The following is a 24,501-nucleotide window of genomic DNA, read 5'->3' on the forward strand; positions in this document are numbered from 1 at the left end:
CGACCTGAATTGCGGGGTGCCTTTTATCCCCCCCCCAAAGGGCCCTAGCAAGGCACAAACTAATTATGCGCTGGCCATGAGCTGACCTTTGAAGTGATTAATTTTCTTTGAATTCTGCGCGATCCCTGTGCATCCCACCTCCCTTTTGCCTTTCTTCACAAGCCAAGAGATAACCGGAGGTATGAGTATAAACAGATGTGTGCTGTTCGCTAATTGCCTCACCCTGCTTCACACGAAGGGGGGCGGAAAACTCTTTTCTTGTTGTGCCACTGAGACGCTGCCGAAGGGCCATCGAGGCGCCCCCACAAGGCGTCCTTCATGCCACGCCTCTGGCTGGAGAAAAGGCAAGTTACGTTATCATTCACTGCCTAGAAGCTTGGGCAGCCTGGGGCAAGCCCCGGGTTATTAAGACAGATAATGGCCCAGCTTATACCTCAAAATCTTTTCAGCAGTTTTGCACTCGCTTGGGTGTGGAGCACCGTACCGGTCTTCCCTACAACCCTCAAGCACAAGGCATCGTGGAACGTGCTCACGGCACGCTCAAAATGTACTTACAAAAACAAAAAGGGGGAGATGCCCTACAGCTAGGGCTATCACCCAAAGGACGCCTTTCCTTTGCTCTCTTTACTTTAAATTTTTTAAATTTAGATGTCAAAGGACGTTCGGCAGCAGACAGGCATGTCACGCCTGCTCCGCCACAGAAAGAATTAGTGAAGTGGAAAGATGTGTTGTCTAATCTATGGAAAGGCCCGGATCCAGTGTTAATGAGATCCAGGGGAGCTATTTGTATTTTTCCACAGGACCAGGACAATCCCATCTGGGTGCCCACGCGGCTGACTAGAACGGTGCAGCAGCCTCCAGAGCAGCATGGGGACCCAGTGGCTACTCCTCCTGACGACAGTATGGATGCAGTATGGATGATCGCGAGGATGGCAGTGGAGCCACGCTGGGGGATCCTGTCAGTGCTTCCCCTGCCGTTGCCTGTGACACATGACGCATCAGTTTTCCCCCGCCTAGGGAAATAGATCCTTCTCCTTGAAGGGGACTTTGTGTTTTGTGTGGGGTTAACGGAAGCTGCACGGACTTGGCCCCCCTGTCCATTGGTGGCTGGGGGTATGGCAGGGAATGCTAGTTTCGCATGGAATCTTAGCGACTCTTTTGAAGATTCTGTGAGGGTGATTGCGGGAGGGCGAAACTCGACCTTTGCCCCTACACCTGTCTGTGTTTGGCCCCCGTTTATCTGGGTGGTATCCACGGAAAAACCCTCTGGTACACATGTGAACTGTTCCTCTAATACGTGCAATTATACATTGTGTTAGAATGCCACGTTTCACCCCTCTGCCATTGTTACCCGCTTGCCTAAATATGACTCTGTTTCGGTCTTGCAGCCACGGCCGTCTTGCTGCTTGCTGCGGCTGGCGGCGGGCTGTGGGCCATACTCTGTGTGGTATTGGCACAGGCATTTGCTGCGCTTGAACTGGGACAGCCTACACAGGTGTGGTTGACCATGCTTAAGGGTTAGCCTAGTTTTGGGTTGCACGCGCTCCTACCCCCAGGTATTTTGGCAGACATGGCCTTTGCACTCTGAGGGATCTCTCCCATTGCACCAGATAAGGCATGTCTCCAATCCCACAGCCAGCCTTTGCACACCTCCGAGTTTTCCTCATTGCACGAGGTAAGGTGGTTGCTGGTGAAAGTGAGGCTCTGCAACCTTGATCGCACGGTTGAAGGACGGTGCTGAACGGTTGCTCAGCTCTCATTAAATTAATAAAACAGGGGGAGATGTGGGGCGCGGTGACAACGCCATTACAAGATGGCGCCGATTTCCGGTGGCCCGCCTGTAGTAAACAAGTTCAGCGCATGCGCAGAGTAAGTCCTGGCCCGTTCTATAAGTATGCATATGAAGGATCTTAGCTTGGCCTATCAGTAATAACCCTCGCACGCTTTTAACCTATCCCCATCACTTCCCTCCTTCCTTAGAGTATATAAGTGTGTGAGAGCTTGTGCTCAGGGTCTTCCGCATCATGCAAGTTTAAAGGGAACCCCATTAAAGCACGGTCAGAAGAACTCCTGTTGCCGCGTCTTCCTTGCTGGCGAGGCAGGCGCGACAGGAGAGCAAAAGGGAGGGTGCAAAAAATGGTTTGTTGTGGTCTCAGTCTTGTTTCATAATGCCTGAATCGGGACCTCCCTGTGGCTCAGACATCACCATGGAACCACTTTGACTGGACAGCTGGGAGTTGCATGACTTGGGTCTTTTTTATTTTTTGAGACAAAGTCTCACTTTGTTGCCCAGGCTAGAGTGAGTGCCATGGCGTCAGCCTAGCTCACAGCAACCTCAAACTCCTGGGCTCAAGCAATCCCCCTGCCTCAGCCTCCCGAGTAGCTGGGACTACAGGCATGCGCCACCATGCCCGGCTAATTTTTTCTATATCTATTAGTTGGCCAATTAATTTCTTTCTATTTATAGTAGAGACGAGGTCTCATTCTTGCTCAGGCTGGTTTTGAACTCCTGAACTCTAGCAATCCGCCCGCCTCGGCCTCCCAGAATGCTAGGATTACAGGCGTGAGCCACCTCGCCCGGCCATGACTTGAGTCTTAACTATGTGGGGGTTGTTTTAGTTCAGTTTCCGAACTCTATGTTACCTATGCTGCTTGGCCTGTGGGCTGGAGAGTCCTCTGCATTCTTTTGCAGCTGGTGTGCTAAGTTATGATTGGTCGATTCATAGGGTGTTCCCTCCTCCCCCAGGTATGGCAGTCACTTGGGAGAGGAGTAGGGTGAAACAGGACCAAGATGGGGGCCTGATGTCCACCCTTGTCCTTCCTCCCAAATGGGGCAATTATAGCAAGGCAACAGCACCCACTTTCATCCCTAGGAGACCTGAAATCCCTCACTATCTACCTAACATAAACACTTAATATCCTTTTAGACACTGCTCCTGTTGCTGTTTCCCAGTTTGTTTTGTCCATGGTTTGGGTACTTTTTATATTACACCATTTCACAAATTGGCCTCACTTTGATGAGAAGTCAACCCCAATTCAAACAGCTATGGCTGGAGAGTCAGTCACATGGTACAAAATATGGTCATGTAGAGGTGCTTTGTCACTTGAGGTTTGTGAGCAGTCTAAGCTCAGGTAGTAGATGGAGAGAGAGTTTAAATGTGGTTAATCACTAGGTGATGGAACACCTATTGAGGGTAATTACTACGCTCAAGGACAGAGAAATGGGTGATGTTTATTTATTTTGTTATTTACTTTTAAATTTAAGAAAGTTTTGTTGAGCAAGAAAAATTTTCTGGAACTGGGCAGCATTCTGGACCAAAGATGATTCAGAATGCCCCCACCACCAAGCAGTGAGTTTAATTTATAATCAGAAAATGTTACTAAACCAAACTGGGATCTGCTCACCCCAAACAGCAGAGCCAGACACTGACGCCAAGAATTGCAGTGGAAAATAGAGGCATTTTTATTGCATGATGCCATGCTAGGAGAATGGGCAGCTAACCCTTAAGACCCAAACTCCCCTATGGCTTACAAGCAAGTGTTTTTTAAAGGCAGAGATATAAAGTTGCAGGCAAAATTGTAGATCAATACATGGAGGTTATACATTGGTTTGGTCTGAAAAGGCGGGATATATTGAAGAGGGGATATAGGGGAGATAGGTGGATTCAGAGATTCTTTGAATAGCAATTGGTTAAGGAAGCAAGGTCTTGTCTTGGACAGGAATGTTAAGGTGGGTGTGACTTTCTCCAGGCCCCTCAGAGAGAAAATTTAGACTAAAGAATGGCCATCAGAGTTCAAGCCTCAGTTTCCCCTTATTTGTATTTTTTTTTTTTTTTGAGACAGAGTCTGTTGCCCAGGCTATTGTGCTATTGCATCAGCCTAGCTCACAGCAAACTCAAACTCCTGGGCTCAAGCAATCCTCCTGCCTCAGCCTCCCAAGTAGCTGGGACTGCAGGCACCCATCACCATGACCGGCTGTTTTTTTGTATTTTTGCTAGAGACTTCTATTTTTGGTAGAGATGGGGATCTCCTGCTCTTGCTCAGGCTGTTCTCAAACTCCTGACCTCAAGCAATCCTCCTGCCTCCTCGGCCTCCCAGAGTGCTGGGATTACAGGTGTGAGTCACGTCACCTGGCCTATTTGCATTTTCTATCTTGTGACGGTTGCTGAAAAACAACTTAAGAACATAATGTTAAGATGTTCCCATGGAACTAAAACACCTCTTGACTCTGCCTTGCTTGGAGGACTATTGTTACTACTATCTTCTTGCTCATCAGTTTGCCCATTTACCTTTTTTTTTTTTTTTTTTTTGAGACAGAGTCTCGCTTTGTTGCCTAGGCTAGAGTGAGTGCTGTGGCATCAGCCTAGCTCACAGCAACCTCAAACCCCTGGGCTCAAGCGATGCTGCTGCCTCAGCCTCCCGAGTAGCTGGAACTACAGGCATGCGCTGTAGTCCCATGCTCAGCTAATTTTTTCTATATTAATTTCTTTCTATTTATAGTAGACACTGGGTCTTGCTCTTGCTCAGGCTGGTTTGGAACTCCTGACCTTGAGCAATCCGCCCGCCTCGGCCTCCCAAGAGCTAGGATTACAGGCGTGAGCCACCGCGCCCGGCAGGACTACCTCCTTAATAGATTATTGGGAGGCTCAAAGAAGCTAGTCTGTGAAGATACTTCAAACAAGTTAAAGTCCCATACAAATGTATATTTGTTATCTTTAAGCTAGAAGACATTTAGTTAACTTAATGCCCATGATAGTGGTTAAAACATAGCATTCTGCAAAATCTTCCCTTCCTTGTTGCCTAAAATGCCATTTGTATTTACAGTGAGCTCCATAAGCTTGTTCTGAAGCCATCAGGATATGTGACTATCAGTTTAATATCTTCAAGAACATTGTTCCTAGAAATGTCGCTGCAAATGCCCTAAAAAGCCCTCCTCCAAATGTGAAATAGGCTTATAGGTTAAAACGGATCATGCGATCATCCAAGAGATGAGGACTGGTAATAACACTGCCATCTTATCAGAAAAGGTTAAAAAGGGACCTCCAGTCTCAAATTATGTTTGGAACACATCACATTTTGTCAAACTAATAAAGTTTAATTTCCCAAAATTTTATTAAAAATGGACTCTGTCATCAGATATCTTATTGCAAAGATGAAATCTCACAACAGAACAGTCAAGTTTGTTACAATAACAAGCTTTAAACAAATATAAATTCTTTTTGTAGTTCTTGAACTCGAGAGTTTTTATTTATTTATTTATTTTTTATAAATGGTGTTTTCCTTTTTCCATGAGCCACAAACATTTTCCCACAAAAACTTTTGTTCATTAAAGTGACTTTAAGTTGTTAAGGCAAGGAGGTGGAAACAGGGAGAGGGAGGGGGCGGTGTTCAGATAAGTCTTTGAAAACTTAGAAAAACAATTCTCAGTCTATTTCTTAAAATCTTTATTATCTGGTATTCTTTTGGTGTAAAAACTGCATTTTCACTTTGAGAGTTCAAAGTGATGAAAAATAACTAATCAACCATAGCAGTCCCACTACAGATACAAAGCTCAAACTAAAAGGATATTTTCAAATATATTCTATGACATACTTTAATATATTTAGCTATGGCTACCTTAGGTGGATATTTTTTAGATAAAATTTTTCCTTAGGTAGCACTTTTGGTTTTAGGTGCTGAGGTAAATGTCTAGGAGCAGAATATGTGTTTTAAAACACTCCTTTCCAAATGAAAATATTTTGTAGTTAACAAACAAAACTGAACATGACCAATATCCTAAATATAGTACCAACTCCATTATCATTTCCCTTGCAAATTTTCCCCTGGCATTTTTACATACATACAGCTGTCAGTTTTGGAGGGTAGCGGAGGTGTAATAGCAGTATTTACATTTTTGTTTATCTTCATGAGAGCTGAACAGATGTGTAGCCAGTGGTATAGGTATTCAATGATATTATTACCAAATTTCCATACTTCCATTCGGGAATGATCTGTATCAAGGAAAAAAAAAGTTAGAGTGATAGTTCTATTATTAAACTACATCAGGGCCCGGCGCAGTGGCTCACGCCTGTAATCCTAGCACTCTGGGAGGCCAAGGCAGGCAGACCGTTTGAGCTCAGGAGTAGGAGGCCAGCCTGAGCAAGAGCAAGACCCCGTCTCTACTAAAATTAGAAAGAAATTATATGGACAACTAAAAAAATATAGAGAAAAAATTAGCCGAGCATGGTGGTACATGCCTGTAGTTCCAGCTACTTGGGAGGCTGAGGCAGCAGGATCGCTTGAGCCCAGGAGTTTGAGGTTGCTGTGAGCTAGGCTGATGCCATGGCACTCTAGCCCAGGCAACAGAGTGACACTCTGTCTTACAAATAAATAAAATAAAATAAAAAAACTAATATTAATGTACCTTTATTATTAAAATTATAAGTTCCAATATTATGATTATAGTTCATTAAATATGTTTTGAGTCAAAATCATATTTGAAGCTTGTTTAAATATGTAATTATAGGAATATGGATAGATAAGTTTTGGTATGTTCATATAATGGAATACTATGCAGCAGTTAACAAAGAATAACAGAGATATATCACTATGGATAAACCTTAAAAACATATGAGCACAAAAAGTAAGTTGTAGAATAATATATACTTTTGAGTACTACTAAAAAAGTCTAAAAACCTGAAAAGTAATATTATGTTATTTATGGATTCATAAGCATATAGTAAGAAAAGTAGTCATGTATGAAACTGGTAAATACCAAATTCATGATAGCATTATCTCCAGGGAGGAATAAAAGAAACTGGGATTGTGGAGGGGTAGAAAGCCTCAACTATTCTTCAATGTTTTATTTCTGTAAAAAAAGTTTGACTCAAACATGGCATAACGTTAAGGTTGGATATATTATAGAATACAGTTCCGTAATGACTACAAAGGTATTATTCCATGTTTGAAATATTTCCTAATTTAAAATTATTTAAAAATATATAGTCTCTACACACTGTTATGTGTGTAAGTTTGTTAAATTGAAAACTGTTAAACTGTCATTCATAAAAGTTACTTTTTCCCAGGAGTCAATGATTAATATTCTGATAGAATGGTCCAATGGAAGGAGTATATATATACTTGAGAGTTGAATGGGTCTGGGTCCTAACTTTGGCTCTACCCCAACTAGCTTTGTGATCTTGAGTAGGTCATTTAAATGTTCTGAGTCTCAGTTTCTTCTTCCATAAAACAGAATTGTTATAAGGATTAATAATATACAAACATCTGTCACAGAGTAGTTGCTCAAAAATTACCTTAATTATCTTCCTTTCAGAGGCCTCCCACCCCCAGGTCTATGTTTTATTTGTTTTGGTTATTCTTAGTGTCTAACTCAGTGCTTAACCTAATAAATGTTTGCTGATTTGAGCTGAATAAACCATTGTGTTATAATTAAGAACTTTTAAATATCATATCTTCTAATAGCTTATTAACAGTAATGACAATAATCTATTAGAATTACAAAACAGAACATATTTTATTTCCCTGCCTTTTTTTAATATTAAAAATGTATTTCCATGCTAATTTTCTCTGTATTGTTCCAATTTTAGTACATGTGATGCCAAAGCGAGCACTTATTTTCCTGTCTTTTATCAACACAAAGGAACAAGGTTTCCTGAATTAGGTTTAGCTTTCCTATAGTTTTTTTTTTTTTTTAACTTTGGGATCCTGATATGATTTCCTCTTGTTTTTTTTTTTTTTTTTTTTTTATAAACTCTACTCGTGTGGAGATTTCCTCTTGTTTTGAAGGAACAACTACAACAAAAAGTAATATAAGAGATAGGAAAGGCACATAAAATGTGGAAAACATTCACAAGTCTCAATTTTTCTTTGAAGTTGACTTTAAAACATATAGAAACAATTATTCTAAAATTCTCTGTCTTAAAACACACACACACACACACACACACACACACACACACAGAGGCACTGTTTTTTCTTACTCGATTGTAAGTGTTCCATAAATGTTGAAGTGAAACATTAAATTAAGGAATAACTGAATTAGGTTTTTCAAATACTAAAGAAGTCTTTCCAGATTATAGCTCAGAAACATTAGTGACAATTATGAATAAAAACAAAACCATCAAAACATCATATGTGCCCTGTAAAGATATACAACTATTATGTACCTACAATAACTTAAAATTTAAAAATTAAAAAACAAAACAAAAATAAAATAAAATAATATGCCTAAAACCCTTGTTACATGGTTGGTGGTTGGTACTTGGTAACTACATTATAGTTACTTTCATAATGAAATATCTGCTTTTAAAAACAAAACAAAATGAAACAGATGCTAGCCATGAGAGCACATTAAAAATACCTGATTCGTCTCATTTTATGGGTAATACTAAACCAATCAATATACATACTGAAAATACTGAGGATGCATTTATAAATTGATCCTTCTTTCTACTAATTAGCTTCCTGTAAACTTTACAAGATAATGCTACAAAACTCCAAAGATTACTTTTTTTTTTTTTTTTTTTTTTTTTTTGAGACAGAGTCTCGCTTTGTTGTCCAGGCTAGAGTGAGTGCCGTGGCGTCAGCCTAGCTCACAGCAACCTCAAACTCCTGGGCTCAGCGATCCTACTGCCTCAGCCTCCCGAGTAGCTGGGACTACAGGCATTCGCCACCATGCCCGGCTAATTTTTTGTATATATTAGTTGGCCAATTAATTTCTTTCTATTTATAGTAGAGACGGGGTCTCGCTCTTGCTCAGGCTGGTTTCGAACTCCTGACCTCGAGCAATCCGCCCGCCTCGGCCTCCCAGAGTGCTAGGATTACAGGCTTGAGCCACCGCGCCCGGCCTCCAAAGATTACTTTGATTATCTTAATGTCCCAATATTATGAATCTAATTTCAATAAAATAAAATTCACCCTAAGACGCTCCTAAAACCAGTCCTAATTTTCTGAGACAAAACAGCTAGCTCTGCCGCTCCCCACAGCTTTTATTCTGCCTTTCCCGGTTCCCCATTGAAGAGCCCTCTGTTCCAGTGTTCTTATCTGAACATCCAAATGAACAGACCCCTATCTGCTGCCTTTATTAAGCCGGTCAGCATCTCCATGGTGATTCAAGGACACCAGGATGGGGAGCGAGGTCACTCTCTTTCATAAGACCCTGTTGCTTATATCCTGTCTCATTGTTACCAGGGACTGAAGCTCCGCACGAACTGTCTGGGCGGTGGTTCCTGTTTCCCCGTCCCTTGCAGAGACTGATGCATTAACAACAGGCTCTAACGTGAAGCCTCGGGTGCTCTGTCGGGTTCCCCATTAACGGCTGAGCGCTACTGCCCTCTTGTGGCACGTAGATGCCAAATCGTTGCCTCTTGGCAGACAGAGGACCACGTTCTCACAGACTTAGTACTATTTTTTCATGCAGATGTACTACTTTTATTTCTTTTATAACCATAGAAACTTTGCTTTTTTTCTTTTTTGCTTTGCCTTGGTAAAGTTTATAGTAAATTATTTGAATACATTTAAGCTATAAAGATTACCAGGTCAATCTTTAATCTTTGGGATCCAGATATGATTTCCTCTTGTTTTAAAGGAACAACTACAACAAAAAGTAATATAAGAGATAGGAAAGGCACATAAAATGTGGAAAACATTCACAAGTCTCAATTTTTGATGCAGAAACATTTATTATGGTATTTTTGTAGGTTCTAGTTTAATCAAACTTTTAATTATATAGGGAACTCATTATGCTGGAAACATTGGGCTATAATAGAATATCTCTAAATTAAAACTCCATTTATAGATCCCCGCTTTAACACTGGATTAAGTTGAATCTTTTTAGGAATTACAAACAGTTAGTAAAAATGGGCAAAGCAAAAAGAATGAAATACTTAAGTTTCAAGTACAAAAGCTAAAGTGTAACTGCTCCTTTCAACTAACAACCAACCCAAGATCAGCAGCATTTCCTGAATGCTCCTGTCCTTCATCATTAGTTCTCTTAGTTTAGTTCTTATTTTAATTGCTTCACAGATCCCCAAGTCATTCCTTAACATCATTGCCACACACAATGAACTGAAGGTCCATGAAACAATGCATACTTAAAAGGGGATGTGTATGCAAATTCCTATGCGTTTTTATGTAGGCAGGAGAACTCATACTTGCTATGGCAGTTGGGCACTTACAATAATATCTCATTGTTAATTTAATGTGGTCCCAAAGGTGCTGTAGAGTAGTGCCTACCAGGCTTATCAGGAAAGAATCAGTGTTAAATGGGGAAGTAAAAACACATTTTTTTGAGTTATCAAAATTTGGGTGGAAAGTGCTCGCTTTGGCAGCACATATACCAAAATTGGAACAATACAGAGACGATTAGCATGGTCCTCGTGCAAGGATGACACACACACACACAAAAAAAGTTTGGGTGGAGGTTTGTTCCAGGATGCATGGCGAGTCCTTACAGGTACATTAGTTTCATTCCTTTTGCAAGCATAATTTCTTTACAATATCATGTGTAGTGATGATGCAGCTATAAATCAAATCATGTGTGAATTGAAATCAATGTAATTTATCTTTACAAAAACTAGTAGTTTAATGAAGTGGCCTGTAAGCACTTTTGATCATGGACCTCTATCAGTAATAAATGTTGAGTATGTGACCCAATACCTGTACATTTATTTATAAATTATTTATTTTAAAACATTTTAAAACAAAAATAGAAATTAGACAAGGGTGAGTTAAAACTATTATAAATAAAAGTCCTTTGGTATTTTTCTTGCACCCCAAAGAACAGTTTTTTAAGCCTTCTGGGGTGCTTATACTCTACTTTGGAGACCACTAAGTTAACGTGTGAAAGACATGGAATGGGTAGTACTTTTCGTGATAATTAACATGCATTCGATTTTGCTGCAATCTAAAATCCTACTAAGACTAATGTAAAGGAATTAAAGAAGACATAAATCCTAAGGATGCGGAAATCAGGAAAAGAGAAATACCAATATGTCATTCCTACTCCTATCTCTTCAAAGCGCTGACAACCTGCTCTCCCATCCTCATTCCAGCTAATGACCCTGCTTTCAACTTCACTGTAAAAATTAAGGCAATCAGAAGACAACTTCCATAGACTCCCACCAGCCCATCCGCCCACTTACTTGCATCTGCACCCATGTATTCTGTCCTTCTGCTATCTTAAGCCAATTTCTCTGTTGGTGCACTAGATCCAGGGTACTCAAGTAAACTTGCTGTCCATACTGGTACACTTGAGAGAGAAAGAGGACACTAACCAGACAGGTCACCAGGACAAAAAAGCAAAACCTGTGTTCATCCCAAGGTAAATAGGATATGTAGTTACTCCAACAACATCCCATCCTCTCGTGTGCTTGAGGACATTGCTTCAGGAATTCTCTATCTCCACATCATCAGCTTCTTGCTTTCCACAGGATAATTCCCATCAGAATCAAACCTGCCATTACCTCTCCCATCTTAAAAACAACACTTCTTTGGCCCCATTTCCCTCTCCATTTACTGCACCATTTATTTGCTCCCCTTTAAAGCAAAGCATTCAGAATTGTCTACTCTGCCTCCCCACCTTCCTTTGCAAATCATTTATTCACAAATCCATCTCAATTTTATATGTCCAGCCTAAACTTTTCTCCAAAACTCCAGATTTATTTACATAGTCACATCTCTGCTTGGATATCTAATAGACATCTCAACCTCAGCATGTCAAAATCTGAACACTTCATCTATCCTCACCAAAGCCTGCTCCAGCTGCAGTGTTCTCAATCTCAGCTGATGGCAACTCTATTCTTCCAAACTATGCAGTCAACCTTGGCTCCTCTGTTTCACATTCCACACCTGAACTGTCATGATATATTTTGGTTATACCTCTCAAATATATGTAATATGACCACTGTTCACCATTTCCACTAGTGCCGCCCTCACCTGTCATCTGGATTCCTGCAGTATCTCCTCTAATTGGTCTCTCTGCATCTCCTCCTCTTGACCCCCAAGGTGTCTTCTCATCACAGCAGCAGAATGAGTCTTTTAAATCACAAGTCAGGTCATGTCATTCCTCTGCTTAGAACCTTGCAATGGCTTCACATCTCATTTAGAGTAAAAGCCAAGACAATATGATCGCCTTCGAGGCCCTCATTAATCCTGTCCCCCATTACCTCCTGAACTCATCTCCTACTTATCTCCTCCTCTCTCACTCTGTCCCTGACACAGTGACCTCCTTGTTGCTATTTGAATGCAATGGTTGTTACTGCCTTAGGATCTTTGCATTAACTGTTATATCTGCCTGGAATACTCTTTCTGAAGTTATCTATACGGATGATTCTCTTGCTTCCTTCAAGTCTTTGCTTAAATCTCACTTTTTAAAATTTAAATTTTATTTATTTATTTATTTTATTTAGAGACAAGGTATTACTCTGTCACCCAGGCTGGAGTGCAGTGGTGCAATCATAGCTCACTGTAACCTCAAACTTCTGGGCTCAAGTGATCCTTTCACCTTAGCTTCCCCAGTAGCTGGGACTACAGGTGCACGCCATCATGCCCAGGTAATTTTTCAAAATTTTTTTGTAGAGACGAGATCTCACTATGTTGTCCAGGCTAATCTTGAACTTCTGACCTCCAGCAATCTTCCCTTCTCGGCCTCCAAAGCACTTAGATTACAGGCGTGAGTACATGCCTGCCCACACCCTCCTTAAATATAAACAACCCTAGGTTAGCAAATGTCTGAGAAAAATCTCTTCTTTTCTATAATTTTTCTTCTTTTCTTTTTTTTAATTTTAAATTTTATTTTTTTAGAGACAGGGTCTCATTCTGTCACTCAGCCTGCAGGGTAGTGGCACCATCATCACTACAGCCTTGAACTCCTGGACTCAAGTGATGCTGCCACCTTGGCCTCCCACAGTGCTGGGATTACAGGTGTGAGCACTGTGCATGGCCATGAGGAAAACCTTTAACATGAGACACAGAAACCAAAACACTAAAACAGGAATAAAAAGGAGAAACAATAGGGAGAAGAAAACTTCAAAAAATAATTATCATTAACACACTCAGAGAGGTAAGATGATACATGAACAAAAAATGCTATAAAGAAAGCAAAATTAGAGAACATCAGTAATAAAAGCTCTTAGAAATTAAAACATGCAGAAACAAAAAAGCAATAGGATTCAAAAACATGTTTGGGAGAATTTCTCAGAAAGTGAAGAAAAAATGGAAAATAGGAGAGAAAATATAAGGACATGAAAGACTGAATCTAAAGGAGATCCAATGTCTAAATAATAGGAGCTCCAAAGAGGGAACACAGAAAAAGGGCCACCACCAACCTTATATGTCACCTTTGTGTAAATTAGTAAAAGGCACCTACTTGTGGGTGAATGTACTCTGTGGGCACACAGACTGGCAAGCAGAAAAAGATGTATGAAGCAAAATATGCTCCTTCTCCAAGAAGATGTAACTTCAAGCTAAGACACACGGTTTAGTGAATGGAATCTGGGATACATTTCGGCTTCCACCAACCTCCTTAGCAGGGCACCTTTGTGCAGAGCACAAACTGCACAGCCATAAGTAGCAACTGTGATGCCATGGAAGAAATCATCAAGTACTTAAGGATATGAAATTTCACAATTGAAAAAGCTCAGTGAGTACCCAGATCAATGGGTGAAAATAGACTCATATCAAAGCATATCATTATGAAATTTCACAACCTCAAGGATAAAGGGATGATTCCACAGCTTCTGGAGAAAAAAACCAAACAAAACCAAAAAGGTCACATGTACAGAATCAGAAATCAGAAAGGCTTTGGACTTCTCAACAGCAATCTTGGAAGTTTAGATGACAACAGAGCCATTTCCACAAAAAGTTAAATGCAGACTTACCAGATGACCCAGCAACCCCACTCCTAAAGTATATACCCAAGAGACTTGAAAACATATGTTCACACAAAAACTTGTAAGAAAATGTTCATTGAGGTATAAACACAATAGACAAAAAGTGGAAATAACCCATAGGTGCATTGACTGATCAAGAATAAACAGAAAGTGGTATGTCCATATAATAGAATATTAGTCAGCCATAAAAAGTACTGATAAAAGCTAGAACATATATGAACTTTGAAAATATTGTGCTAAGTGAAAGAAGCCAGACACAAAAGGCCACCTATTGTATGATTCCATTTAAATGAAATGTCTAGAATAGGTAAATCTATAGAGACAGAAAGTAGATTAGTGGGCGCCAGGGGATAAAGGAAGGGGAAGGGGGAGTGACAACTAATGGGTACAAAGTTTCTTTTTGGGGTGATGAAAATGTTCTAAAATTAGATAGTGATGATGATTGCCCAACCTGGGGTATATATTCAAAAGCACAGAATAATATAGTTTAAAATGGTAAAATTGGCCGGGTGCAGTGGCTCACGCCTGTAATCCTAGAACTCTGGGAGGCCGAGGTGGGCAGATCGTTTGAGCTCAGGAGTTTGAGACCAGCCTGAACAAGAGTTCACCTCTACTAAAAAAAAAATAGAAAGAAATTATCTGGACAACTTAAAACATAGAGAAAAAACAAGTCAGGCCTGGTGGCGCATGCCTGTAGTCCCAGCTACTTGGGAGGCTGAGGCAGGAGGATCGCCTTAGCCCAGGAGTTTGAGGTTGCTGTGAGCTAAGCTGACGCCATGGCACTCTAGCGTGGGCAACAGAGTGAGACTCTGTCTCAAAAAAAAAAAAAAAAGGTAAAATTTATGGTATATAAACTATATTTCAGTTTGAAAAGAAAGACAATGGAGCAATGTCTTTGAAATTGTATTCCCTGGTAAAGTATAAGTCAAATATGAGTGTTGAATAAAAACATTTGCAGACATGAAAGGTCTCAAAAAATTTACCATTCATGTACTCTATTTCAGAAAACTACTGGAGATACACTACAGTAGGGAATAGGAAATAGACCAAGAATGAACCAAGAGAATGGCAAGGTAAATTCCCATGATAGTGGCAAAATGAATCTCAGGAAGACAGTTGGGTAGCAGATCTGGGGATGGGGAAGACTTTGGATAGAAAAAGAATTGAGATCTCTAGAAGGGATGGCTTTGAAAAAACAATCAATTGGAACTAATAAATTACCTGATAGAACTGTCCCTATGGGAAATTATATGGAGAGACAAATGGAGGGGGTGGGAATTGTCAAGAATTAAAAAGAAAATGAAGAATTTTTATTTTATTTTTTAAAGTTTTTCATAGAGATGGGGGTCTTGCTATGCTACTCAGGGTGGTTTTGAGCTCCTGGGCTCAAGCAATCCTCCCACCTCAGCCTCCCAAAGTGCTGGGATTATAGGCATGAGCCACCACGCCTGGCCCAGAAATTTTCAAATAAAAGGGAATTATTTACTGTAGGAAAAACAAAAAGTAAAAAATGAGGACTCAAAATATGCTACAATGCTCAGCTGCATATAATGTTTGCATAGGCAAAATCATATAAAATTGCATTTTGATCTAACCGCAACTTATAATATAACCACATTGGAGGATGGAGAACAGCACCTGCTAGAGCCACCATGGTAGTGGCAGTAGCAATTAGGGAAAGATCTCCCAGGGAAGAATGAATCTTGAAGATAAGAATTAATCAGGGCTATGAATCTGGCAGTCTTTCCCCTGATGGCAAAGCATCTCTATACATTGTCACCCTTGAAGGATCATGATGCCATTTTATTGAGGAAGCTGGTGGGTTTCTTTATGGATGGTGAGATAACACTGAGGCTCTGGCTGCTTTGGCAGAGGAGGAGCTCTGGGACTCCCATAGGAGAAGCGGAGGGCCTGGGGCACTCCTGCCAAAAGCAGTGTCTGTGGACTTGTAGACACTTGGATTTAGGGAAGGAGGTATGGCCACTTGGCAGAAACACAGTTTCTAGACATCAAAGTGATTCTGGTCCTACTTGCAGTGGGGGGACAGCTCTTCTTGCCTCTAGGTCCGAGAACACTTCCCAGCAGGCAACATCTGTCCAAACCTCCTGGGAGGAGGACATGAGGCAGGTATGAGGTACCTTATAGAAAGACCAGGTGAGGCTGGGAGCAGAGGTCGAGAGTGGAGTGGAGAGAACAGATCCTTGAGAAGGTGGTAAAGTCACGGGTCTCCAGGTGGAAGAGACCAACTACTAGGAGTATCTTAGGCAGAGTGACAGAGGGTAGCAGGCTATTGATGTGCTACTGTGTTCACAGCTGTCTGGGAGTGGTCACTGGAGTCACAGGGTCCTCCATAGAGAAGTATGTCAGCAGCATTCACACACAATGGCGCAGTCTTAGGAAACCAGGCCTGCTGAACAAAGCTGCACAATGTTCCTCCATAGAGGAGGCAGGACACAGCTGCTTAGAGCTCCACCAGAATACAAAATACCACTTTCTTGGACTAGGATACAGTAGGGTGAGAGTTGGCAGCAGAAGCCCTAAGAAAGTGTGGGCACATTACCAGCCCTAATTCTATCCTCTTGGTAAAATCATTGGTTTAGAAGGCTTGGTGGCTTAGGAGCTATGCTATATAGTCTAGCAGTCCCTCCTCATTCCAGGCAGAACTTACAGATATTGTTGGTGACATTTCATGCTGGGTGGGGGTCATTAAGTAGGGGCCTTACTTAAAGCTATTAGAAGTCCAGGTAAACTCTGAGCAACAGATTGCCCTGCCAGAAGATTCTTCTCCTTCCACCACAAACAGAAAGGCGCCTCAAAGAACTCTCCCTTCCTCTAAACAGGGAGCTTAGAATTTCCTGATATAATTGCATGTCAAGGAGAGAAGGTTGGTAACTGGGGAAACTACCAACTTTCTTGATTGCTGCAGAGACTGTGGTAACACTAAAGGCTTAGTGGAGGTGACAGGAGAGCCTATGGGCTATTGGCTTCTGACCAAGTCCCACTCCACTAACTGCAATTAGAATTCCTGCCACCTGAGGGCACTGTTGGGAAGCAGGAAATGGTGGGGAGCTTTGGCCTACAAGGCTGCTCAGGAATCCCCTAGGATAGTTTAAAGCAGGGGCAAGTAGAGAAATAGAAATTTGCATGTGTTCTGGAACAAAAGAGCTGTATATGAAGACAGGAGGTAGTTCTTATAGGCAAATTGGAGGTGGATCCCAAAGAGATTCCCCTGAGGCATTGGTACAATGCCACAGGGAACATGTCTTGGCCTCCTCTGTGGCTGGGGATGGGCTTATTAAGGGTTGAGAGCCAACTCTTGTACACCTGTGCAAGGTGGAGAACGGAGGGGCCTGTTCCTTGTCCCCAGCTCCCATCTGACAGAGGGACAGAATTGGACACTGAGTCCTGGCCAAGAAGTGGAGCACCACTGAGAGGACACAAGGGACCTCGGCAGCAGGGTCTGGCTCTAGGTCAAGGGTCTGGAAGGTTGGTGGGGACCAAAGTGGAGTAGGGGCTAAGGGAGAATGTCAATTAGACTAACTAGTCACATGTAGAGGAGGGGGGGATGCTGGACTCATGACCGGGAAAATTCCACTCCAAAGGGAAGAGCAGCAACCAGGTGGGGCTGAGTCTGAGGGTTAGGTGGGCCACGAGTGCTGACATAGAAAACATCTCTTCTAAATTTTTAAGTGCTCAGTGAGCAGTGAACAAGTATATAAAAGTATATAGTAAACATGTATTCATTTTTGTTGTTGCTGTTGTTACTGTTTCCCTTAAAATAGCTCCTTAGAAGTCATACCTGTAACACTATGAATCCAGAGGCTCCCATGAATTAGCCCGGAGCCATGAGGCCACAGTGGAAACCCCATTCCAAGTAGGAATTCTAGATGTGACTCAGATAACTAGTTCTAACACATCAACTCATGTTCACTTTATGTGAAGCTCGTGTTCTCTCCACTTCTCTGGCATTCCCAAACTTCCGGCCAGATGATCTCTCTCGAGTGCGCCCATCCACCCACTGCTCCACCGCCCCTGTGCTACACACTCCCACTGCCACAGAGCCTGAGGTGCATGTCTGTCTTCCCCTAGGTTGCCTTTTCCTTCCTCTTGTCCTAGGAGTCTCTCTGGTTCTGAGTCTCTCAGCCTAAAATGTGTGTCACAGAAATCCAGAGACCCTTCTGACTTGCTCTGGAGTCTTCCCAGAGAGGGGGAGGAGGAGGAGAGGGAGAGGTTTAGGAAGCAATTTCTACAGACGTCACCTTCCCAATTTACGATTATTTTTCCTAAGTAACAAAGAAGAAAATAAACTTTAAATGTATTTGTTACAAGCCTACTTACACACACAGCCTGTGGCCTCTGGTGGAAGAATACGCACCAGCGAAGGAAGGCATGCTTGTATTTGTACATTGGCTTTTCTCTGTGGCCTGTTCTCTGTGGCAACATTGCTCATTACCTTCTCCAGCTTGACAACCTCACTGCTCTCCATTCCCAGTGATTCTCCTCCTTTAAGGAGTCTATTATTTTGTTTAGTTCTTTATTGAAGCTAAAGATTATAACAGCCTTTTTGTTTAATGTTCCTATTTTCACTGCAGCCCCTATTTGCCTTTTTTTTTTTTTTTGATGAACAATGCACATGGGGGAGATAGATGTGCTTTTGAATTCTCATATGCATGGCATAGACAGTAACTTTGGGGAGTGATTCAATAAATTATAGGCATTGTCCCTCCTTTTAGAAGGCTTCTAATCATAACTATTTTCTAAAAACTGAATTTATGAGCCACTTGCTTTGCTTAAATAAAACTCTCTTAGTTGCATCTATGTTTTATTGCTGTTGGTATAGATTTAGGCTTTAATTAAGGGAAATTTACCTCTGATAAATTCATCAACAAGCTGTAAATTAACTTCCACATGCTTAGCAGTTGGATCAAAGGCACAGATATTTTCGATTAAACTTCTGTTAACATACTGTGAACAAAGAACAAAAGAAAAGTTATGGGATCATGAGCCAGTGGAAATATAGTGTCCAGTTCATGAATTTGCGTAATTCCATTTATATAGATTTTAAGATAAGCAAAACTAATCTATGGTGTTAGAGTCAAGATTATAGTTACCCTTGGAGGGGGGCATGTGTGTGTGTGTGTGTGTGTGTGTGTGTGTGTGTGTGTGTGTATGAGTGAAGGGTGTTCTGTTTCTTGATCCAGGTGCTAGTTACATGGATGTGTTCAATGTGTGAAAATTGTTGCATTTGTACACTTATGATTTGTGCAATTATGATTTATACAGCTAAATTTGTGTAGGTTATTTTTCAATAAAAAGTATTTTTAAGTACTTTAAAAATACTTAAAAATAAACTTACAAATCTACACTTCTCCCAATTTTCAAATTCACTTGAGAATTCCAGATCTGGATTAAAGAACAAGATAACTGCCTTCAAGATGTCATGCACTAGGTTTACATTGGCTTTCAACTCCAGGTACTTGCTGTCTTGAGGAGAAGTTGTCTCTGCTAGAAGATTATGATCATAGAGCAACAGTGTCACAAAGTCCCCAGATTTGAGCAGCTGGAGGCTTTCCTGCAGCTCCTGCAGCATGATTCGGAAGAAGATAATTCCTGCCCGCTGGACTTCCCCTACACTTTCGATCTCTGGAATAAAAAAATGACATCACACATTGCTCTTCAGTCAAATACATTGCTTTGTCATAGGATTCCAAATATATTATAGTAAACTTTTTTTTTTCAAGTAAAAGAAGACCATATCCTATGGTTTTAAACAATCTTAGTTTCTGTAGCCATGAAATCAGAAGAAATAAATGGAATTACATCTGATGAAGCTCACAGGAAGAGGCCTTGAGAAAAGGCAAAAACTTGAGTTTTAGAGTTAGACCTTAGTTTAAATACATGCTCTCCCCTTTTAAGTTCTATTGTCTCTCTGAATATCCTTTCCCTCTTCCGTGAGAATGGGGCTAATCCCCAATGCCCTGGTGAGCTGTGGGAATTAAATAAGACAATATATGTAAAAGTGATTAGTCTCAGGCCTTATGCATAGCGAACACTCAAAAGACATGAATTTTCTTCTTTCTTCTTATCCCACTCCATGTAATGGCTAGAAGTCTTCCAGCTTAATCCCATATAATGTTACTTGTCTGATTCTATTCACTTCATTTTAAGTAGCCAAAGGTTTCTATGCCTTCTTCTTTCCTCCTTACTCTCCAAGCAGTATTGTGCTAAGAGTAGCCAAGTGCATGTGGAATAAAAACTGGGGTCCAGGTTGGCTCTGCCACTAGCTTACTATTGGCCTTTGGATGATCCACTCTACTTTTGTGGTCTTTAGCTTCTTTATCTATAAAATGAGATGTTCTGATTAGTTAATGCTGTGTAATATAGCAGAACCCAACCTGGGTTCAAGTCAGCCTTCACTATTTGTTAATTGTGTCATTTGGGGCAAGTTGTTTACTTTCCTCACCTGTACAATGGGCTATTACCATTCACCTCATAGGGTTATGGTAAGGATTAATGAAATAATATATTTAATGTGCTTGATAGATGATGGGGCATTTAATAAATTCTAGTTCTATCTTGCCATTATGAGTTCTTCTGTTTCTAAAACTATGAGATTCTAACCAAGAGAATGTGATTCCATGCTCTTTGTTTTAATTTACAGACAATGCTCATCAGCCTAAAAGTGCATAAGGGAATTCTTTTCACGTGGAAAGATCTGTATGTTGCCACAATTCATTCTAGAAAATGCATACTTCATTGCACTGTCTGTGATTTCCCCAAAACCTATTAAACCCATGAATCCACACCGTCACCCCACTCACAATACCTAAGACATAGTTTTTCTGTATCTCTCCAGAGAGTTCGCCAAGTATTTCATAGCAGGCAGCTTGGATCACCTTCATCATTTTCTGTAGATCTTTATATTCCTGGTATAACAACATTCTATTCTTGCCAATGTTAAAATCCAGGACTCCCAGAGCCTCTCCTGTTCTCTCACGAAGTGGAATTACTAGGTGGGTTTCTCCACAGACAGAGGCCAAAACAACTTCTGAACTGTCTGTACACTTGAAGAGGAAATCTCTGAAACCAAAACCAAATAAGCACAGGATATTAAACATCTGCCTGTTCACAAGATTCCACCCAAACATATTGAATCATTCTTGTGCCTACCTCACTGCTGCCACGCCATCCCTTGTTGCTCTTTCATCTGCTGGGGACACTCCATGCCTTGATTTCATATGGCTCTGTCCCTCAGTTCACTCATGTCTCTGCTCAAACATCCCCGTGGTAGAGGAGCCTTCCCTGACCACCCTTCCCTAACTACCCCTCGCTGCTGCCGAGCCACCACTTTGTGTCTTCATTGCTAACTAGTAATGATGTATCATACTAAACTTTCCAGACATAACATGTTTAAAGCCCGTTGGTCAACAGAACTTCCTCCAAAGGCATTTGTTCTCAGTTACACACAGGGATCCAGGGTTATGAGTGTGGATGTTATAAGGATGCCTACAAAACTCCTGACTAGCACAAGGAATTAACTATGTGGAAAAGAGCTTGAGACTAAATGAACATTCTGGTATTAATGTTCTAAAGTTTAACTAGCATATGTAATTAAGTGACAAATTAGCCTACTAGTCTGAGATTACTGGGTTATTGCCTACTCAACTACACTGACCTCCCCCCACCCTCCCCCCACAAGAAGCAAGTCATTCATTTTTGCAATAGGTGTGTTCTCAATGAAGATCTGTTCTGCCTATGTCCACAGTTTAGCAGCATCCCTTGCATTCCAAGGTGAGAGTCATTCTAAGTAATCTAGAACTGGCTACTAGTTAAATACAACATTCTCCGCCTTCTCTCCAACTTTGCCCCTGTGTTCTTTAAGTAAAAAAAGCACACATTCACAAGCTAGCTAGCATTAACAGATGAGCTCTAATAAGTGAGTGATGTGGATTAATTATTCGTAACTCACAGATCTGCTTTAGTGAGAGACTGGAGACTTTTGTTGAATTCCATGTTTACAAGAAAATCTTTAAAAAAAAACACTATCATGTTTTAAAACACAATTTTAATATAAAATACCAATGAATTCTGTTTTAAAAAGGACTTTAAGGCCGGGCGCTGTGGCTCACGCCTGTAATCCTAGCTCTTGGGAGGCCGAGGCGGGCGGATTGCTCAAGGTCAGGAGTTCAAAACCAGCCTGAGCAAGAGCGAGACCCCGTCTCTACTATAAATAGAAAGAAATTAATTGGCCAACTGATATATATATAAAAAATTAGCCGGGCATGGTGGTGCATGCCTGTAGTCCCAGCTACTCAGGAGGCTGAGGCAGGAGGATCGCTTGAGCCCAGGAGTTTGAGGTTGCTGTGAGCTAGGCTGACGCCACGGCACTCACTCTAGCCTGGACAACAAAGCGAGACTCTGTCTCAAAAAAAAAAAAAAAAAAAAAAAAAAAAAAAAAAAAGGACTTTAAAAGGTAAAGAGAGTTAATATGTCTAAGAAATTTTTCTTCACAAGCTAATCAGGACAAGAGTGTGCACTAATAAGGGTCCTAATAAGAGACAAAAGCTGTGTCTTGCAGGTCTATTATCACACCAGGAGGATGTGCACTGGCAGTCAAACAAAACAGACATGTCTCATACCTGAAGATGCATGACTTCCTGAAAATGATAGGGGGATTTTTGTGGATTTCTGTTAGACCCAGCTCCCCTGTAACCATCATATTGCGTAAAATGTAGTCTGAATCCTTGAAAAGAGGAAGAGATTTCATTAGAAAGGAGTAATTAGACCTCATGTCTCCATTAAAGCTTTTGGGGACAGATAGATAGAAAAAAATTAGAGAAATTTAGATGACTTCTAGCTTTAAAGGCAGTGACATTTTATTTATTCAGCACTATTAAGGAACAGGGCATTCCACATGAGAAAATTTTCCAAAAAATAAGATTTTAAAAAAAATATACAAGCTTATCTTACATAAATGTGAAAAAATTGTATGTTTATATTGTTTTTCTGATGTTAAAAGTGTACTGTAGAACATATGGAAAATTCAGAAACACCCAAAGAAAATAAATACAATTTTAAAATTCTCTAATTTTAGGTCTCTGTCCTCACCACTTCACCAAAACTGTTCTTGCCAAGGTTACCAGTGACTCTCTCGTTCCCAAATCTACTGGTCAATCCCCAGTCCTCATCTTTATCTACTTCTTGGCAGTACGTGACTCAGTGAACAGTTCCCATCTTGATATATCTTCTGCACTCAGCTCTTGGGCCACCACTCTCCTGATTCTCCTCCTACCTCACTAAGCACTCTTTCTCATTGCCCTTGCTTCTTCCTCATCTCCCTTCTAAGAGATTTTCAAACTGAAGGTCATAACCTACATGTGGGTTGTGAAAATATTTTAATGAGTGTTAAAAATATTGATCAACATTTTTTGGTAGAGACTAGTTTATTTATAAGAAAGCAATATTAACATATTCTGTAAGATGCACTAAACTATAGGAAAGACAAATTCAATTGTGAGAAGTAACAAGGGTTTTTTTATGAATAATAACTTTAACAACTAATCCTTGGAATAAAAAGGAAACTATGATAAGAGAATCCATAGGGGCTTCATACTGAATGGTGCTTGGAAGACAAACAACTGCTTTGTAGTAGTGACCTTAAGTATTCTACCCAACTCTTTTTTTTTTTTTTTGAGACAGGGTCTCACTCTATTGCCTAGGCTAGAGTGCAGTGACGTCATCATAGCTCCCTGCAACCTCAGACACCTGGGCTCAAGGGATCCTCCTGCCTCAGCCTCCCAAGTAGCTGTGACTACAGGCATGCATCACCATGCCCAGCTAATTTTTATATTTTTTGCAGAGATGGGGTCTGGCTATGTTGCTAAGGCTAATCTACCAAACTCTTCAGATAAAAAATGTTTTCAACTGGGTGTGGTGGCTGTCACCTGTAATCTCAGCACTTTGGGAGGCTGAAGTGGAAGGACTGTTTGAGGCCAGGAGTTTGACGCTGCAGTGAGCTATGATCACACTACTGTACTCCAACCTGGGGCACAGAGCAAGACCCTGTCTCTAAAAAAAATTAGTTAAAAAAAAAAAAAGAAAAATGTTTTCAACATTACAATTAGACTGTTAAGATTATCTCACACTGGCAATTGGGCTTTTTGCTTCTTTCTGAATTTATTTCTTTCCTGTTTTGTTATTTGGTGTTACATTATACTTGACTGAAAAGATTTTTTTTTAAATCTCACCTGACTGTGTGTCTAAGTCTAAATATTTAGCTAACACCAAACAATTCCTTTCCTGTTTTTCCCTCCAAAATCGCATAAATTGACCGCCCCTGCTGTTATACCAGAAGCATAATACATAATATAATTTGCTCATAATAATATGCCTAAAAATAAGCTTGCATTTCATTTGATTTTAGTTGAATCCCAAACTATAAATTTAGCAAGCCCCTCAGCAATTCTTCAGTAGTGAGGCAAGCACTCATTAAATTACCCAGGAAAACTTTTGGAGAAAAGGCTGCAATTGTATCCCCCTATCTTCTTTATTCTGCTGCTGGTTTGTTGTTTTCCCTTCCCTCTCCCATATCTGTTAATTCTAACCTTTCTCC

At 40.7% G+C, this 24,501-nt stretch overlaps 1 protein-coding gene and 1 pseudogene across 1 annotated transcript in view; one reads left to right on the forward strand and one right to left on the reverse strand.

Moving 5' to 3' along the window:
* Positions 1–5,790: 5,790 nt before the first annotated feature.
* Positions 5,791–24,501, reverse strand: part of EFCAB5 (EF-hand calcium binding domain 5) — a 111,661-nt gene continuing 92,950 nt past the window's right edge. Inside the window, exons 19-23 of the mRNA XM_075994287.1 lie at positions 22,529–22,632; positions 20,716–20,969; positions 19,246–19,532; positions 18,758–18,854; positions 5,791–5,990 (exon numbers count right to left, since the gene is read on the reverse strand). Coding sequence (XP_075850402.1) covers positions 5,800–5,990; positions 18,758–18,854; positions 19,246–19,532; positions 20,716–20,969; positions 22,529–22,632 — 933 coding nt within the window. The 3' untranslated portion in view covers positions 5,791–5,799. The remainder of the gene's footprint in view (positions 5,991–18,757; positions 18,855–19,245; positions 19,533–20,715; positions 20,970–22,528; positions 22,633–24,501) is intronic.
* LOC142862277 (uncharacterized) lies at positions 10,313–10,412 on the forward strand (annotated as a pseudogene).

Source organism: Microcebus murinus, chromosome 18 (assembly GCF_040939455.1).
Source record: "Microcebus murinus isolate Inina chromosome 18, M.murinus_Inina_mat1.0, whole genome shotgun sequence".
NCBI classification, from domain to species: Eukaryota; Metazoa; Chordata; class Mammalia; order Primates; family Cheirogaleidae; genus Microcebus; species Microcebus murinus.